The 17620-nt window shown below is 32.3% G+C and overlaps 7 protein-coding genes across 7 annotated transcripts; 2 read left to right on the top strand and 5 right to left on the bottom strand.

Annotated features, from left to right (window-relative positions):
- Positions 1-369: 369 nt before the first annotated feature.
- On the bottom strand, positions 370-1352 carry LOC139088498 (chymotrypsin-1-like). Its single transcript, XM_070637749.1, has 4 exons — positions 1298-1352; positions 954-1239; positions 541-895; positions 370-479 (listed from the first exon to the last, which is right to left on the bottom strand). Exons 1-4 carry the CDS (start codon positions 1350-1352, stop codon positions 426-428), a joined length of 750 nt encoding a protein of 249 aa, XP_070493850.1. The 3' UTR covers positions 370-425.
- Positions 1353-3409: 2057 nt separating this feature from the next.
- LOC139088507 (chymotrypsin-1-like) lies at positions 3410-4442 on the bottom strand. The gene is made up of 4 exons (XM_070637761.1): positions 4354-4442; positions 4009-4294; positions 3597-3948; positions 3410-3534 (listed from the first exon to the last, which is right to left on the bottom strand). The coding sequence occupies exons 1-4, from the start codon at positions 4406-4408 to the stop codon at positions 3481-3483; spliced, it is 747 nt and encodes a 248-aa protein (XP_070493862.1). The 5' UTR covers positions 4409-4442; the 3' UTR covers positions 3410-3480.
- A 4916-nt stretch (positions 4443-9358) lies between these two features.
- On the bottom strand, positions 9359-12025 carry ash2 (Set1/Ash2 histone methyltransferase complex subunit ash2). Its single transcript, XM_070637641.1, has 7 exons — positions 11850-12025; positions 11713-11789; positions 11245-11652; positions 10210-10599; positions 9975-10153; positions 9555-9917; positions 9359-9497 (listed from the first exon to the last, which is right to left on the bottom strand). Exons 1-7 carry the CDS (start codon positions 11912-11914, stop codon positions 9408-9410), a joined length of 1572 nt encoding a protein of 523 aa, XP_070493742.1. The 5' UTR covers positions 11915-12025; the 3' UTR covers positions 9359-9407.
- A 132-nt stretch (positions 12026-12157) lies between these two features.
- On the bottom strand, positions 12158-14304 carry LOC139088526 (coiled-coil domain-containing protein 186-like). Its single transcript, XM_070637784.1, has 3 exons — positions 14058-14304; positions 13804-13995; positions 12158-13692 (listed from the first exon to the last, which is right to left on the bottom strand). Exons 1-3 carry the CDS (start codon positions 14286-14288, stop codon positions 12232-12234), a joined length of 1884 nt encoding a protein of 627 aa, XP_070493885.1. The 5' UTR covers positions 14289-14304; the 3' UTR covers positions 12158-12231.
- Positions 14305-14326: 22 nt separating this feature from the next.
- On the top strand, positions 14327-15161 carry mRpL11 (mitochondrial ribosomal protein L11). The gene is made up of 3 exons (XM_070637787.1): positions 14327-14488; positions 14557-14672; positions 14729-15161. The coding sequence occupies exons 1-3, from the start codon at positions 14392-14394 to the stop codon at positions 15098-15100; spliced, it is 585 nt and encodes a 194-aa protein (XP_070493888.1). The 5' UTR covers positions 14327-14391; the 3' UTR covers positions 15101-15161.
- LOC139088527 (ribosomal RNA processing protein 36 homolog) lies at positions 15098-15876 on the bottom strand. Its single transcript, XM_070637785.1, has one exon. It carries the CDS (start codon positions 15804-15806, stop codon positions 15159-15161), a length of 648 nt encoding a protein of 215 aa, XP_070493886.1. The 5' UTR covers positions 15807-15876; the 3' UTR covers positions 15098-15158.
- A 112-nt stretch (positions 15877-15988) lies between these two features.
- Positions 15989-17196, top strand: LOC139088398 (splicing regulator SDE2). Its single transcript, XM_070637613.1, has 2 exons — positions 15989-16175; positions 16308-17196. The coding sequence occupies exons 1-2, from the start codon at positions 16083-16085 to the stop codon at positions 16953-16955; spliced, it is 741 nt and encodes a 246-aa protein (XP_070493714.1). The 5' UTR covers positions 15989-16082; the 3' UTR covers positions 16956-17196.
- Positions 17197-17620: the final 424 nt, after the last annotated feature.

The following is a 17620-nucleotide window of genomic DNA, read 5'->3' as shown; positions in this document are numbered from 1 at the left end:
ATAAATTCGAATAGAAGAACTCATAAAAGCTTTTTAAAGTTTTCACCATCCCCAAGAGACTTTCAATTTGATGCTTCGTTATTTTCTTCCATAAGCACACACACACGTATGTTGATGCTCATGTCATAAAATTTCAATGATTTTTCTATATCTTCTATAAATATTTAATGGAATACTGATGAAGTCAAGTTTGGTATACACTTATGATAGTAATGGATCGTACTCATTGGCATATGTGAGGAATTATTTATGGAATAATAACTTTTTGATTTTCAAACTCTAAAAGGTTCATTCTATGATGTATCTCTGCTTTATAGGTATAGAATAGCTGGTTTAAAATAGAGTATTAAGGAACAAAAAAAGACTATATTTTGGTATAGATTACTTTTTATTGAAAATATTGTTTTGGACTATAAAGGAACATATTAAAAATATTGATTGATCCATAAGTAGTAAGTGGAAATACGACTGTATCCATCCTGTAAATGAAAAATATATTCTTAAATATCCTCAATAATACTCAAATATAGTACTGCTTACAAAGTACATTCCACATCCATAATAGTAATGATGAACACCAATTCCTATCAACTGTCCATAAAGCACAAGAGGACCTCCAATATCTGTTGTACAAATACCAGCTAAACTTGTGTTTGATGGTGAACCAGCACAGATGTGTTGAGGTGTGAATGTCATGAATTCTGTATCTTTACATGGACCTGTGACTACATTTGCAATTTTCAAATAGTTGGAAGTTGGGCCTTTATCTTGATCAGTCGCACCCCATCCAGAGATTTGACCGTTCATACCGTCTCTAATAAATGTCGATGATAATGGAATTGGAGAGACTGTTGTTGAAAAGGCAATAACTGTTGCTGAACGAACCATTGCAATGCTGAAAGTCAAATTAGAATTTTGGATTTAATTAATTTAGGCTAATAAGGCTAACTTACTCATTTCTAATAATATTCCCTTCAATAGCAAATTGATCATGGATCACAATATAATCGCTCTGTCTGTTTACAATTCCCGCATCAAGACTGACTGTTCCAAGTACGATGTTAATGGAATTTGCTGCACGTCCTCGTAAATTATAGGCTCCAGTTACAATATAGCGTGTATTAACAAGCACACCTCCACCAAAGTGAAAAGTTGTGCCCCAATAACGCAGTGATGCTTGATATGGGACTTCTCCGAGAAATGCAGTCCTTCCCCCCAAAATTCTACTATCACGATTTGCTAGATCATGGATAGAAGCAATTAATATTTTGAAAATTTCAGTGAATTTGATACTTACGAGCAGCACTGCTGACTGCAATTGCAAAACTAAACACAAGAAGTGATCGGAACATTTTCTGAAACTTGAATATAATTTTTCAAGCAATTCCTTCCCAATTTATACGAAATTTTTATCAGCTTATCAATTGAGTTGAGGACATTCCTTTTATTAATCAGTAGGTATTGAGTATGGATTGAATAATTAAATTCAAGTAGCTTTTATCAACAGAAATTTATCACAGAAATTAAAATTGTGGCACAAACAATGATACGGAGATTGTTTCCATTGAAAAATTTGGACTATCTGAGAATTTAATCTTCAATTTTCAGAAATTTGGCGAGACGTCGTCATTGCACTTAAAATTGAAATGTATTTAAAATTATCTTAATTATTTCTTCAGAAAAACCAATCTCAATCAATTTTCTACTGAAATTCAATTTGTTTGTTTCATGATGCACGTACTACTCTTTGATTATTAACTGAATTAGCTTATTTATAAACGCAGCAATGGTGGACATTAGGTACTGAACTTAATCTCAGAGAACATTTAGCTGAATTTGGACACTTTTTCTTTGTACATGACATGCATCTTGGAATCGGGAAATGATAAAGGTAGCTAGTGATAGAACTGGTTTTAGACGACATCTGAGGAAGGTCATGGATCACAATTGATTTGTACGGCCAGCGAAGTAGTAAGTAAGTGACATGCATCTTGTTTTCTGTGTTCTTAATTCGACATCACATCAATAGACCCTGGAGCATGCTATAGGAATACCACTAAATCTTTTGGGATGGCTAACGACGTAAACCAAAACATACTTAATATCTAATAGTTGTTTGATGTCTTATCTAAAATTTCCAAAAAGGAGCCATTTAAGGAACCTAAGGGCCATTGAATACAATTTATTATGAAGTAAACAAGCAAGACTTTGTCCAAACCATGTGAGAAAATCAGAGGTTGGACTGTTACCGTTTTATTTTTGTATTTCATGATTAACAATTCAATTTTAAGAGACCTAACCAGGGACAATTTAAACTTAATTTTATATTTTTGTTAATTAATAATGATTTCGATGCAATGAATATCATGCAGATTTGATTTTTGTTGCCTTCTTGAATACAATGGGTTTTGTCGTAATGACGGTTTTGTCCCAATAAACGTTTTGCTTTTCTCAATTCTGCAAATTGCATGATCAGAGAGAGATCCCAGGGTTAGGGTTCGGAAAAATACTAACTGATAATCTACAGTTATTAACATGTAGATTATCTACAGAAAATCTACAGTTATCTACAGTTTGCAAACTGTAGATAAATTTTGAAACGAAAAAAATCCGTTAATCAAAATCGAAATTTTTGTAAACAAACAATTTTTTTTATTCTTTTTTCGTGTCAAATTCACTAGTTTGTTGCTGATTTCAATCACTAACAGTGTATTAAGGCTATAAATATGGTTTCATAACCATTTTCTTCTTGATATTAATCAATTTAATTAATTTAAATTTCAAAAATGTTTTTTGTGAATAATTTTTGTGAAAAAGAGAGAATAGTAGCAACAGAAGCTGTTTTAAGGATTGTTTAGCCAGTGTAGAATGATCTCGTGAAAGAACTGCAAGTCACAGGCAATCCAAAAGACTCAGAAACGAAAAAATCATAAAATTCATATCGATTTACGAAAATTCTTCGATTTTTGATGTTTTTGATACCAAAAATTAGATTTGTGATGTGCTTATCTCTATTGATGTTGAAATCAATTCATAAATTGATAAAATTGATATAAATTCGTCAAAATAAATGAATTTTGTACAAAAATTATAACGATTTTTGTTTCGAACAAAAAATCTACAGTTAGTTATCTACAGTTTGTAACTGTAGATAAGTGTAGATAACTGTAGATAACTGTTAATAACTGTAGATGTCCGAACCCTACCCAGGGTATATCAATGCAACGTAACAAGCCATAATGTGTGCTTCGAAACGGATCCGAATTCAGACTTTTCCTTGGATCGAACCTGGGACCTTTGAGCCGACTTTTTGAAATTCATTCAAACTATACCATTACAGCTTTTTCGTTGCTTTAGAAATAAGTAAATAACTGAAAAATATTATAAGGATTTAGAGACACAATAAATATTTTTTTGTTTATAAAATTATTTTTATTAAGATCAAAAATTCATTTTAAGGTAAAAATTACAAAATCTGTTTCAATAATATTGGTTGATCCAAACATAATAGCTTGAAATTCGACTAAATCCATCCTGTAAATGAAAAATATATACTTAAATATCCTCAAAAAAAGGTCAAGTATCATCTTGCTTACAAAATACATGCCACATCCATAATAGTAATGATGAACACCGATTCCTATCAACTGTCCATAAAGCGTAAGAGGACCTCCAATATCTGTTGTGCAAATACCAACAGGAGTTGTTGATGGTGAACCAGCACAGATGTGTTGAGGTGTGAATGTCATGAATTCAGTATCCTTACATGGACCTGTGACTACATTTGCAATTTTCAGATTGTTGGAATCGGGACCTTTATCTGTTTCAGTTGCACCCCATCCAGAGATTTGGCCGTTCATACCATCCCTTACAAATGACGATGATAAAGGAATTGGAGAAACTGTTGTTGAAAAGGTAATAGCATATGCAGCACGAACCATTGCAATGCTTTAAATCAAATAAAAAGGTTGTGGATTGAACTTTTGTAAACATTTTTTAAATACTTACTCATTTTTGATAATATTCCCTTCAATAGCGAATTGATCATGGATCACAATATAATCGCTTTGTCTGTTTACAACTCCTGTATCAAGACTGACTATTCCAAGTACGATGTTAATGGAATTTGCTGCACGTAAACGCAAATTGTAGGCTCCAGTTACAACATAACGTGTATTAATCAAAACACCACCAGCAAAATGGAAGGTTGAACCCCAGTAGCGAAGTGATGCTTGATATGGAACTTCTCCTAGAAATGCATTTCTTCCTCCGAGAATACGACTATCTCGATTGGCTTGATTGTGGAAAGAATTCACTCAAAATTTTGGAAATCTCAATTTATTTGATACTTACGAGCAGCACTGCTGACTGCAATTGCAAAAATAAACACAAGAAGTGATCGGAACATTTTCTTTAACTTGAATATAATTTTTCAAGCAATTCCTTCCCAATTTATACGAAATTTTTATCAGCTTATCAATGGAGTTGAGGACATTCCTTTCATTAATCAGCAGGTATTGAATAATTAATTTCAAGTAGCTTTTTATCAATTGAAATTTATCACAAAAATTAAAATTGTGGCACAAACAATGATACGGAGATTGTTTCCATTGAAAAATTTGGACTATCTGCGAATTTAATCTTCAAATTTCAGAAAATTGATTAAGCATCGTTATTGACTTGATACTGCATTGTGTTATTTAAAGTTATCTTAATTATTTCTTCGGAAAACTCAATCTCAAGCATTTTTCTACTGAAATTCAATTTGTTTGTTTGTTTTGAGACTGAAATGGTTGAATTTATTTTGGATTTATAGTGCATTACCTCTGTCGATCCGCAATAAAATACTCCTTGATCTGTTTTGTAGTTGAGTGTAAATGCAATTAAGAACTTTTTGCGGATTTTGTTTATTCTTTGGAATTTAAAACCAGTTTGAACTTTTGTATGCAAAAGGGGCTTTCAACTATGTTCAATAAATATTATTCGAATCTTAAATGAACGTTATAAACTTTGTAGAATACTTAATGATTTATGCATAAAAAATGAGCTTTGTTACTTCATAAGAGTCGTTATATCCTTAATAATAACAAAAAAGTTAAAAATAGTATCAAATGCGTAGTTACAAAAGCTCATATTAGCATAAACATGTATGCATAATTATCAAAATACTTTGCATGTTTATGAATGAGAAGCAAAAACTGTTGAGCTACCACTTATGAATTTTAAGTATGCTCTCAACTCGAAATTGAATTTCATAATTATACAGACTAATAATTAACTTCAATTATCATAACACTTTATGATAAACATGAGCTAGAGGATGATGAAGATATATGAGAATATTTTACATTTTGAGATGATGAGGGGTATGAAATATGAAGAAGTAGCTAGAGAAGTCATTAAGGTATTTTAGTCACGTTTTCTTAAAAGACCATTAGGGATGAGAATGGGGTACATTAGCAAATTTAAGGGATATTATTTTATTGCTAATTTTCAAGAAATATCAGAAACTATTAAGAATGTAAAAGAACTGATTAAAGTAAGACTAGATACCCGAACCCTAATACATCACATATTAAAAATGAAAGACTGTAACCAAATTAAATATGAGCCATATTAAGTATGCAAAAACAACAGCATCAAGTCTCTCATTTTTATGCCACTTCAAATGAGATGAAAAGTATCTTGTGGGTGCGCGATTGATGTGGCTGTATAAAGTGTCTCTCGATTTTCGCATCATTTAATTATGTATACTCAATGCTGTATATCTTCTCCATCATTCGACTAATTTACATAAATATGGCATCAACTTCGTCAAGTCTTGTCTCACACCATTTTTATTTATTTTTTGGCATAGCTATATAGCATGAATATTAAGAGCGTAATTATTTTATGTTGGAAAATATACAGTTTCACAAAGACATAAGACATGCAAATGAATCTTTATGTGGCAAGTTAGAAAGAAAGTGAATTGAAATTTATGGGGAATTGGAAGTTCTTATTATCATTATAGTAAGGAAGAAGCTTAAAAAAATTTAAATCCAACCATCGAAATAAAATTGACGTATTTCTCTCTTGTTTGTATACATAAAGTGTGACTTGATGTGCGTCTGGATAATTTAAAACCATGGAACAGTCGGAGCGGTTGTGGAACTTTTTCCTCGTCTAAGGAAATTCCTTTTGGGATCTTTAATTTAATAAATGAATTGAAGGAAGGAATGTCAAAAAGTTGAAGATATAAAGTAAATGAAGGGAAGTTAGGAGGTTCTTGAATGAGGTTGTTGTGGAATAAGAAGCATTTTTGGAAGATTTACATCCACATCTGACCTATTTAGGCAGTGCTGTCCAATCGTACCACAATACAACTGGTAACCCCCGATACTTCTTGGAAATGCTTATCACCAATCGTGGCTTATCACCAAAGTGTGCCGTGGATGAATTTGTACAACACTCTATAAAAATGTCCTCAATTTGCCCAAAATTACCCCGCTACAAAACAAAAATAGACGACAAATAGGATATAATGAAAGAGAAAAGGAAATAAAGTTTTAAAATGCGGAAAGACTCGAAGGAATGACTCGAAAAATAAATATAATATACGCATCGTTTATTTCAATTTTTAATTTTCACCCGCTGAAGCGTCACAAAGGATATAAAGAGAGATATACATAAAAAAAGGAGGAATAAGAAGATTGAAGTGAAAATAAATTCGCTTTTGTCATTCCTTAATTTTCTGTCTATTTGTTCTTCTATTGCGCCAGCATGAATATTCCACCCCCTCACTTCCTTCTCTTTTTTTTCTTCTTCAACTTTTCACATTTTTCTTGTTACAAAATTTCAATTTTGAAATGTTTAAACGACTGAATTAATTTCCCATTCCAATAGCTTCATCTCTCGACAGCGTCGAACAAATTTTTGTGTTATGTTTAAGAGGCATTGATTGAATAATTGATTAAGATCTTTAATTGAAAGTCAAAGGCAAAACGAGAAACGGATGTTTGATCAATCGGAAAACAGCAGTTCCATTAAAAAAAAAAAGTTTCTTGTTCTTCCTCTTCAACTCAGGGTTGTTGGACTGTAAGTGGAATTGATGCTGTTGAAATGGATTGAATTGAGTTGTTATGAATTGATGAAATGAAATGAAATTTTTATTTATTGTGCATGACTTTGATTATTGACAAGTAGGTCAGACAGAATGGTACTACATCCATTTGATTTGATTTTTGATGTTTTTGAAGTCAGCATGTGATTGTTTTTAAGCATTAGCTATCATATTTAATAAAATTGTTGATCTTAGTTATGGAGTTTTAGACAATATGCTGATTGATAAATCGAACTTGAGGTAAATGCCTACTTTGTTAGATTACAGAAATTGTGATGATCTCTTTGAAGTGGAGTTTGAACCTGACCACAGCCTATCATTCCCATGGATAATGCTAGCTCTGTCACTCATACATGCCTAAGTTCCAATCATAACCCCAAACATGTCTAATGAATCTCAATTTAATCTGAACATTCATCACTCCACTTGATCTCCAATAATGTTACTTTAATCCACATCTATGAAAACTTTCCATCCATACGCTTAAATAAAGTTTCAAAAAAAAAAGTAATGATAATATGAATGAATGCGGTAAACGACATAATTCTTTTTTATGAGATTTTTGTGTATAGCGGAAAAATAGAGGAAAATTTATGGCACTTAACTTGCAGGTCACGAACATTTTCAACTCTCATTCTCACATGCACTCAATAGACACTCCATTTGCTTCATTCAATCCATATTTCCTTCATTCATATCTCGTCTTTTTTATATTTACGTTTTTGTTTAAAAAATAATACTTTTTTTGGATGAAGGGTGGGACACTGAGTGCACTTGAGATCATTGCTCTTTATGATGAGATTTGGGGATGGATGAATGTGTGCTGCAACACACTTGGCTATATTGTGAGAGATGCTTTAGTGTCTATGGATGCAATCATAACTTCAGACCTTCTACTTCATGTTGTAATTCTATGTGGATGGGTGTAAATGTAATTAAGAACTCTTTACGGATTTTATGTATTCACAATGATGTTTATTCTTCGGAGTTTAAATACAGACTTTAGTCTTTTGTATGAAAAGGGGTGATCAACTATGTATAATAAATATTATTCAAATCTCAAATGAACGTTATAACAACCAAAGCCTACCTAAAGATAAATCAACAATAATTCGAGTATCCAAGTATGAAACAGCTATATGAACAACCTACAGCAATTGCATACAAGAGTCAAGTGAACAAAAAGCAATAATAAAGTTTGTTTCCTGATGCAATAACAATAAAGATGTATATCCACAAAAATATTGATGTAAAACAAAAGCAATGAACCTCAAATTGCAAATGAGAAAGAGTTATAAACAGGTATGAGGGTAGGTTGAGGAATAAACAACGCAAAAACTCACCCCCCTTTGCAAATAGCAAAAGGCAATCAACAAAGTTAGATTCCTCAACTTTGCCAATATTCAATGTGATTCAATCTATTTTTAAGTGATTTTAATGGTGTCAGAGAAAACTTTACTTCCTCCTGCTCATTCTTCCCCATTCGTGTGTATATGCTTCGATTCGATTTCGATAAATGGGATATATCTAAAGTGTTTTATCAAAGTCACGCAATAAAAGGAAAGTAGCGCAATGCATAAAAACAACGAAAAATAGGAATACAGACATATCGAAATCGAGGGAGTCGTGGATTCAAATCGATGTCGAAACGAGGAATGCGTGATGCGCAATCAAATTTGCTCTTTTTAATAATATTTCCGCAATCAGATTTTCTCGCTTCTCTTTTTATTAAAAAAATGTGTTTAAAACTTTCTCATTGCCGTTGCTGCTTTGCTTGTTTGTACTGAAGCGCGACACATAAGAATATTCATGAAAACGTACTGAAAAGTGAAAATTGAATGGTTGGGGATGACGTGGGGGGTTTAAAAAAAAGTTTTCTTTTTCGCTAAATAAAATCATCTCATTTCATTTCATTATGTTTTTTTTACACTAGGACAGCTTCTTGTCATGCATGTCATGCGGGTAGCTTAAGTGAGTTTCTTATTTTCTTTTTGATGGTTTTGTTTATTATTTTTTATTTTTTATGGAAACGCAAATTGAATATCATAATTTTGAGGATGTATGGATGCGGAATGGGAGTTATGTAGAGCTATAAAGCTGAATATTTAATATTGCTGATGTTAAGCTACATGACATTGTTGAGTTATAAAATTGAGTCTAATATATCAGATTAGACCAATGCTGACCAATGTCTACTATGTGTATCATGAAATGCTATGTACTAACCTTAGCCTAAGCTTGTCAACTAAGCATGTATTTTCAGTATTAATTATCTCCACTTTATTAACATTAATATTTTAACTTGTTACAATCTCAATTTGCCATCATTTTCAGTGAAAAAGAAGAGATCTGCCAATGTCTGCTCGCAGATGAAAGCCTCAACGCGTTCATGCATCTATATAAATACAAAGGTTAGTAAAGTCCTTAAGGCCAAAAAAAATTTAAAACTTACAGCTTTGCAGTTGTATTCCTTTAAAATTTCAGGATACTTGAAACTGTCTGCTCCAAAATTTAAGCTTACTGTTGCATTTTTGTGGATTGAAACAGATGGATAATAAGAGCCACTATAAATATTCTCGAATGCTACTCCTTGAGATACTCCATTTTTGAAAAAAGTAATTTTGCTTTTTGGCTGAATTTTCAAATTTTTCAAGGTATCGCTAACTTTGTCTTTATCTTCATAGTAAAGATGGCTCTTAAACTTGACCAATGGTCGATCCTTGTAAGTGTTTGGCAAGTAGCGAAGTCCTTCTTGCTCAGGAAGTTCAATTAAGAAGCCAAGAGTATCTCCTTCTCCATATCCGTCGCTGTAATGCTATATATCGTACTTATTAAGTATGTGCTTATTATAATAGACAATAATAATGCTTACCCTGCCATGTGATTCATGGAATTTAGTTCCTTTACGAGATCTCCACGAGTAGCCGAATTTGTCATATCCTAATGGAGACTGTAAATTTGCATATTCCTGACCCCATCCAATTCGAGTTGCAGAACCATCTGGCATGTCTTCAATTGTCGCTTCATAATAGAATGCACCACGAGAAACGACTGGAAATATTGAATCTTATAGACAATTCTTAAAAGTACATAGAATCATTACTTACAGTGACTACATCTTGTTGTACAGTAGCCCTTGTCGCCAGTTACTGTTAGACGATCCTCAGAAACTTTCATTTGTGGAGCTCGATCGTGAAGAGCAACAAGAACTGCATTAGGTGTCAGCACACGATATAACCAGCCAGGAATCGGTTTTCCAGCCCAATCTGGTGATTCGTCATATTCCTGTCGAAATGGAGCATGTGGATCTGGCTCAGCAAGAATATAACGATATCCCTCTTTATTATATGGATGGTCAAGAGGATATCCGTGTTGAGGAAGTTTCACTGCGACTGATAAATCAGATGCAGCAGGTCTTCCCTTCTTTCCGGTTCCAGTGGTTGGATCAGTTATCTTTCGCTTTGGTTGACGACCAGCTTTGGAGACACTTTGACTGCCTAATTAGATAATAACAATGAATATAAGATTTATGTTTTAAATGTCCATAACTAGGAAATTCAATTTACTTTCATTAATGTCCATTTCATGAGCTTATTTTTATTTTAATTATCACAAAATGTTGCTTTAAAGGCAATTTTATAGAATTTTTTTAATAAAGCACTATGGTGACTTTAGTCAGATATATTTTTTAATGTCAAACATAATTAATTATACGGAATATTAAATAAAATTTTTAAAAGTTTTGAATAAATTGATAAAAAGTGATCTGTTGTATTTGTATTAAATTCAACTCTTTTGTGTCTGTATTGTAAACCCAACAAGTTTCATGTAGCATGTTTTGAAAAGTGTGAGCCGTGAGAAGCACTTTGGGTCATATAATATTAAATGAATTTTTTTGTCCGTTATTTTCAAATTTTTAGCATAAATTTTAAATTTAATTTAACCGTTAATTTTATGTATGCATAAAAAAAATGCGCTTTCACTGTATAGGAACTGCAACATCCATACTAGTATGTAATGAGGCAGTGTATTTAATAGCATTCTCACCACACTTATCATGCAATCAACTAATAAAATCCCAAAAATGACCGTTTTAACTAATTAACTAATTTTCATATTTTAAGTATAATATTATTTCATACCATCCTCTTTTGAAAGTTTTGAATCATACTGCGGCTTAATGACTGTCAAATCGTTATTGATCAAGCCGAAAAATGTTTCGCCATCATTATCCTGACATGCAAACAGATTTTGATGAGATTGAAGAGTTTTGATTATATTAAAGTGCCATGCGTTTGTCTGCTTCCTCGGCAATGTTGTTATAGATTCCCAATACATGTCAATAAACGTAACAATATCGTCTTTATTGAAGAAATACTTTGGACTTCCATCTTTTTCGGTTTTTCGCTGCAAATTTGCAATTGCCGTTATGCACATTTGAACAATAGTTGCAGAAGTTCTACGATAAGTTTCAAGTCCGGTCGGTGAACATAACTTACAGGTAAAGATGTAGTTCATAGAAAAACTCAGGATTTTCCCGATTTGATATCCTAGAGAGGAAGGAACAAAAAATTAACATCAGACAAGCTTTGCTAAATAATTCAACTTACCTATGCATGATTCATGAAAGAAGCGATTACAGCTTGAGCAAGCTACTTCGACAATACTTAAATTCCTTTCCTTTCCACTGTTTGAAATTAGAATAAGGCTTTAAATTAATAAATTATTGCGTAAAATATTGACTTACCAATAACAAATTTTCTTTGACGCTGCCTTTTCATTACTTTGAGTGTTTTCCTGATTTGACTCCATTGTATTTGCGTTTATTAGTGGAAAATCAATCAATGTTAAGTCATTAAAACAATTAAAAGCTTAAATTTAATGTAAATTAATTAATCGAAATAATTTGGAGGTTTTTGTATGTAAACAACTTTGTGGTGAATTACATGGTGAATTTTCCAATAATTTAAAATTTTTAAAAGTCGTTAGTCTGTGGTGAGTTTTTTTGGTCCAAGTCTTGCACAAAGGTAATAAAATGCCATTATTTAAACATAATATAGGTACATATAAATAATTTATTTAAATACGGAATGACAAGCTTATCAACAGTTTAATTATAATTTGTCCATTTACTTCTTCATTGATGTTGCAGCAGCAATTCTCTTCATGTGATCCATTTCTAGTGACAATTGATCTAAGTTCTCCTTAAGCGTAATATTTTTAAGTATCGTGTCTTCAAGTGTATTTTGAAGCTTTCTATTTACTTCAATGGCAAGCTCAAAAGTCATATTAGTCGTGTCGGGTACTTTTCGAGATTTAAGTAACTGACCTGCTTGCTCACGCAATAAATAATGATGAAGAAGTTTTGACTTTTTCTTTAATTCTTCGACTAGTTGTGCCTGATGATTTTCAAGAAAATCAATTTTCTCACTCTTTCTTACGATCTCATTCTGAAGCCTTACAATTCGATCAATAAGTGATTTTTGTGATGGCTCAAAAGATATTGTTGGATACTCGTTATTTTGTGACTCCGTCGATGACTCACTTTCACTTGCTGTCGATGGCGTTGGGCTTTTCTTCTCACTTCGATGAGAATTTGATTCCAATTTTTTAGTCAATTGAGCTATTTCTCTCGTCAGTTCCTTTACTGTATGTGAATTTTTCTTTCCCTGAGCTTCAAGCTCTCCACTTAGTTCCTCAATCTTTCTTTGAAGATTCTCAATAGTTTTTGTCTTTTCGGAAATATGTTTAGCCATTAATTGACAGTCAGAGTTCCGTTTCTTTACATCTTCGTCCAGTTGATTTTTTAAGTCACTGATGATGTTCTCATAGTAGCTCTTATCCTTCTTAATCATTTCATTTTCGACACTCATTGCTAGTGCCTTTGAATTACTTGTTGAACATTCATTCTTTAATTTTACAACCGTTTCTGTCAGCTCCTTATTTAATTGAAGCAGTTCCATTTCATTTGCCTTCCATTTTTCAGTCTCTTCATTTTGTTCTTCAATTTGAGCTGTTAATAAACTGATTTCATTCTTAAGCTGTCGATTTGATTCCTTTTCTAAGGAAAATTGAGTTTTAATAATCTCTAGATCATTTTGATTCGATTGAAGTTCAGCAATTTTGAGTGTCTGCTTATCTAGGAGGCATTGACAGTCATCATTTTGTTGTTTAAGTGATAAAATTTCTTTAATTGTCTCATCATGCTCCTTCGTTAAGCTTGAATATTTGGAACTTAAGTTATCTAATTCAGCCTCAAGATGATGGCACTTCCGCTCAAGCCCTTCAATTTTCTTCGTCTTTTCCTCATTGTCATGTTTTATGAGAATCATATTGGCATTGACTTCAATCAACTGCTTCTCTGCCAACATATTTCTCTCAATTTCAACTTCTTCTTTGGCTCGATTAATTTCACTAAGTTTTATTTGATTTATTTCTGCGGTGAGCTCTTCTATCCTCTTCTCTGCCTTCATACGAGCTTCTGTCTCCAATAATGCCTTCTGTGCATGCCATTTTAGTTTTGAATCTAATCCCGTGTTCTCATATTTCAATTTCTCTATTTCTTTTTGACTAAGCCGCAGCTCATGGCACTAAAATAAACGATAATAAAAATTATGAGACTCAAATAGACATGTATCACGTTCGTAACTGACTAACATATTGTTATCTATTTAAAATGCTTTTATCATTATTAAACTCACTTTATCATCCAAGATTCCACATATTCTCGTTTTATCGTTTGCTCCCTGCTTGATTTTTCCATTGAGAAGCTCAATTTCCCGTTGTAGATCTTTTACCTTTTTCTCGAATGTTTGACCTAAATTTTTAGCATCCAGTAAACTTTTCTCAACAGTCACATATCGAATAACAGCATTCTCACGGTCTTTCTTTACCTACAATCAGTTGCGTGATGTAAAATTACTTTATTCAGAATATGTAAGTCACAACTAATTACCTGAACTAGTTCCTTTTCACAATTGATTTTTTGATGTTCCAATAATTTAATAAAGTCTGTTTTGGAATTTACTGTTTGTTCAAGTTTAGCTATTTTCTCCTCAGATTCTGCCAATTTCTTGATGATCTCGTCATGGTTATTAGTTTCGGCTACCGGTTCCGATAGTCCGTTGCTTTCTTGCGTTTTCGGTTCCTCTTCATTTTTAATAATTTCACAATTTTCACTGTCCATAAATTCCGTTGCCTACTTTTGCTTAATTTTTGTAAACAAATTGTTGCTCAGTTTTTCTCAGATTTGTGCACACATTTTTCACTGATATAAAAATAATTAAATAATGTCAAAAGCGGTGAGGAGAAATGTTAAGAAGATAGTAGAAAAGATCAATCATACGTCTAAGTTACGTACAGATATTCCAGCACAAATGGCAGTTGGTAATTTTGTTGGAAATTTCATAAAATTATTTATGAATTTAATTTCAAATTTGTTTAATTAATTTTAGCTGCTCCACCGCTCGGACCGCAATTAGGTCAACGAGGAATCAATATTGCTGCATTTTGTAAGGATTTCAATGAAAAGACAAAGCATATAAAGGAAGGAACACCATTACCTTGTCGAGTAAGACTTATTTGCAGGATCTTCCGGCTTGATCCTTTAATTCTCTTATATTTTAGGTATGGATGAAGCCAGATAGAACTTATGAACTTGTTATTCACTCTCCGCCAGCGACATTTCTACTAAAACAAGCAGCTGGAATCCAGAGAGGAACAATGTATCCTGGACGCGAAATTGCTGGCAAAGTGACATTAAAGCATATTTTCGAAATCGCAGCAATTAAACTTCAGGATCCACCAAATGCATTATTGACCATGCAGGACATGTGTAATTTATTAATTGGCTCGGCGAGATGCTGTGGAATTGAAGTAGTAAAAGATTTAGATCCAGTTGAATATGGAAAATTTTTGGAGGAACGTAAATTAATTGTCGAGCAACAAAAGAAGGAACTGGAAGAGAAGAAACAGGCAAAGATGTTGAGAACAGGATAAATTTAACAAAAATTTTAGCATTTTATTAGAAACTTAATAATAAAATTTAGTAATTAAATCATTTTTCGATGTTCATCTTCTTCCGTTCCTTTCCAGCAATCTTCTTTCGTCTCTTGTCTAAGTGTTTTTCAAGTTTCCCTGAATTTTTCAGCTCAAGAAATTTATTTACTAGATCTTCTGTTCTTTGAAGCTTCTTGGTCTTGTAGAACTTGGTTCCATCAGACAGCACTTCCACTTTTTTGTTGCTGTTTCTTGCTTTGTTGACAAATTTCTTAGCATTTTCTCTTTTTTGATTTTCTATTCGTTGGATTAAAAATTTCTTCCTTTTATCCGGTTTCTCTTCGTTCTTTTGAGTGGCTTTAAGATCCTCAACTTCCTGATCTCGCATCTTAAATGCAAAATCGTAGTTTTTCTGGAATTTTTCTTCATTGAATGTTCCAATACGATTATCAAATCGTGGATCTCTTGTCCTTGGCTGTGACTGTCTATATGCTGTATTTTTATTCTTTTTAAATGGCTTTTTACTGGATATTTCTAACGGTGCTTCATCATCCTCATTAACTTCATTTTTGGATTTTTTGTTTTTATTTTGTGACTTTTCTGATTTATTCTTAAAAAGCATTTCAGACTCAAATTCCTTGAATGACTTCAATCCTACTTGATCTCTAAGCTTTAAAAGTGCTTCAAATGATACTTCTTCCTCCATTTTATGACTTGTTTTTAATAAAATTCACTAAAAATTGCAAAATACGAAATGTGTTTTTATTTTTATTTTGAATCTCAACTCGATTTAAATTTATTTTGATCGTTGGTGATTGACTTTCTTAAAATATCATAACGGTCGTTTTGGATTTAAAAGTTTTGTATGTTTTTGTTGTTTTTACACAGTATATTGGTGTTAGTGAAAAAAGTTTCTTTTAAATTAATTTTACTTCATTTTTATTAACTTTGATATATTTCGGCATATTTTATCGGTTTCAAAATGGTTAAAGTAGTATTCAAGGAAGCATCGACATCATTCACATCGAATGCACAGACTTTAGATGCATTAAACAGTGAAATATTAGAAAAATATGTAAGTGCGACTTTTGTTTTGTTTACGATTTAAGACAATTCTTGAAATATCTAGAAAACTTAATAAATTAATCATTCAAATATAATCGACTAATTAAAAATGGCACTAATGATAATTTTAATATAATTACAGAACATCCCTCCATCAAATTTCTTCCTATTACAAAATGGAAAAATTCTTCAAAATGAACTTACAGAATCAACAAATGACATCCAGTTGGTGCTCAAAATATTTGGCGGTAAAGGTGGTTTCGGGTCAATGCTTCGAGCGATCGGTGCTCAAATCGAGAAAACAACAAATAGAGAAGCTTGTCGTGATTTGAGTGGACGACGATTGAGAGACATAAATGAGGAAAAAAGGCTAAAGAATTGGCTCGAGAAGAAAAAGAGAGAGGAACAAGAAAATAATAAGGACGAAAAGTTCCAGAGAAAAATTGAAAAACTATTAGCAAAGCCAAAAAAGGAGTTCAAAGATGAAGAATATGACACAGCACGATCAAACCTACTTGAAAATATCAGTGATTCCGTCGAGCAAGGATTCAAAAAGTCAAGAGGCGAATCTTCACAAGCAGAGACACGTACAATTTTGTCATCTGTTGGACTAAAACGTAAAGTACCTGATGCAAACGGCCAAAAAAAGAATGTTAAAAAGATCAAAGGAGCTTTGTGGATTGACGAAGGTATTAGCTCAGGATCTGACGATTCAGACGATGATTCTGGCAGTGAATTTGAGAAAGGAGAGTCATCAGGTAGCAGCAGTAGTGGTGGATCGAAATTATAACTTAAACGTAATCAAATGTAATGGAAGAAATGTAAACTTTAAGACCTCTTTGAATATTAAGCATATATATAAGTTAATAAGTGGAAATATACAGAAAAACATTTATTATATATATTCTTTATATATGTGTTACTTATTATCCTTGTATCCAATATATATATCTACAAAAATTGATACACGACAAGAATCATACCGATAAAATAAAATAAATATGTTAAGGAAACGTGTTTCGGAATTTAAAGTTACGATATTTTCTTTCTTCTATGTCTATTTTGCAGAAAACGAAGAAGAGTAATGTCTTCATAAATTTCATGCTTATGTCATTCATACATTTTTCATTTTGTGGTGTTTTGTTTCAAAGAGGAATTGCTCATCGCTTTCTCAGCTACATAACAGAAATGCCGACGACGATCAATAAAATGAATACAAAATAGGGAGTTAAGAACTCAACGGTTAAGACTTTCATGGAAACGCATAAGCTATGGCATAGATGTTCCATGAGTTGTCCGTTAGAATACGGCGACTAGGAGCTCCAAAAACTACATAACCCTGAACAGTGAAAGAATGTCAGCTTACCGATCTGTCCGAGAACCAAATTGATTGATATTCAGTACATGTCCCAACATAAAAGACTACTTCAAATGACTACGGACAAAATGAACTGA

This window comes from Chironomus tepperi, unplaced genomic scaffold (genome assembly GCF_022539635.2).
Source record: "Chironomus tepperi strain 1889 unplaced genomic scaffold, CSIRO-AGI_Ctep_v1 contig_163, whole genome shotgun sequence".
Taxonomy (NCBI): domain Eukaryota; kingdom Metazoa; phylum Arthropoda; class Insecta; order Diptera; family Chironomidae; genus Chironomus; species Chironomus tepperi.
The sequence above is the reverse complement of the archived record's forward strand: the minus strand, read 5'-3'. Positions and strand labels throughout refer to the sequence as shown.

Excerpts from the sequence above, each read along its gene's own strand:
- LOC139088498 (XM_070637749.1), bottom strand. The coding sequence starts at position 1,352 with ATGTTCCGATCACTTCTTGTGTTTAGTTTTGCAATTGCAGTCAGCAGT. Across the intron at positions 896-953 it reads GGGAATATTATTAGAAATGA|CATTGCAATGGTTCGTTCAG; the intron begins GTAAGTTAGCCT and ends TTTGACTTTCAG. Across the intron at positions 480-540 it reads ATGGATGTGGAATGTACTTT|GATGGATACAGTCGTATTTC; the intron begins GTAAGCAGTACT and ends TTTCATTTACAG.
- LOC139088507 (XM_070637761.1), bottom strand. The coding sequence starts at position 4,408 with ATGTTCCGATCACTTCTTGTGTTTATTTTTGCAATTGCAGTCAGCAGT. Across the intron at positions 4,295-4,353 it reads TGCAGTCAGCAGTGCTGCTC|CCAATCGAGATAGTCGTATT; the intron begins GTAAGTATCAAA and ends TCCACAATCAAG. Across the intron at positions 3,535-3,596 it reads ATGGATGTGGCATGTATTTT|GATGGATTTAGTCGAATTTC; the intron begins GTAAGCAAGATG and ends TTTCATTTACAG.
- ash2 (XM_070637641.1), bottom strand. The coding sequence starts at position 11,914 with ATGGAGTCAAATCAGGAAAACACTCAAAGTAATGAAAAGGCAGCGTCA. Across the intron at positions 11,790-11,849 it reads TCAAAGAAAATTTGTTATTG|TGGAAAGGAAAGGAATTTAA; the intron begins GTAAGTCAATAT and ends AATTTCAAACAG. Across the intron at positions 10,600-11,244 it reads AAAACTTTCAAAAGAGGATG|GCAGTCAAAGTGTCTCCAAA; the intron begins GTATGAAATAAT and ends TTATCTAATTAG.
- LOC139088526 (XM_070637784.1), bottom strand. The coding sequence starts at position 14,288 with ATGGACAGTGAAAATTGTGAAATTATTAAAAATGAAGAGGAACCGAAA. Across the intron at positions 13,996-14,057 it reads GTGAAAAGGAACTAGTTCAG|GTAAAGAAAGACCGTGAGAA; the intron begins GTAATTAGTTGT and ends AACTGATTGTAG. Across the intron at positions 13,693-13,803 it reads GTGGAATCTTGGATGATAAA|TGCCATGAGCTGCGGCTTAG; the intron begins GTGAGTTTAATA and ends CGTTTATTTTAG.
- mRpL11 (XM_070637787.1), top strand. The coding sequence starts at position 14,392 with ATGTCAAAAGCGGTGAGGAGAAATGTTAAGAAGATAGTAGAAAAGATC. Across the intron at positions 14,489-14,556 it reads TCCAGCACAAATGGCAGTTG|CTGCTCCACCGCTCGGACCG; the intron begins GTAATTTTGTTG and ends AATTAATTTTAG. Across the intron at positions 14,673-14,728 it reads GAACACCATTACCTTGTCGA|GTATGGATGAAGCCAGATAG; the intron begins GTAAGACTTATT and ends CTTATATTTTAG.
- LOC139088527 (XM_070637785.1), bottom strand. The coding sequence starts at position 15,806 with ATGGAGGAAGAAGTATCATTTGAAGCACTTTTAAAGCTTAGAGATCAA.
- LOC139088398 (XM_070637613.1), top strand. The coding sequence starts at position 16,083 with ATGGTTAAAGTAGTATTCAAGGAAGCATCGACATCATTCACATCGAAT. Across the intron at positions 16,176-16,307 it reads GTGAAATATTAGAAAAATAT|AACATCCCTCCATCAAATTT; the intron begins GTAAGTGCGACT and ends ATATAATTACAG.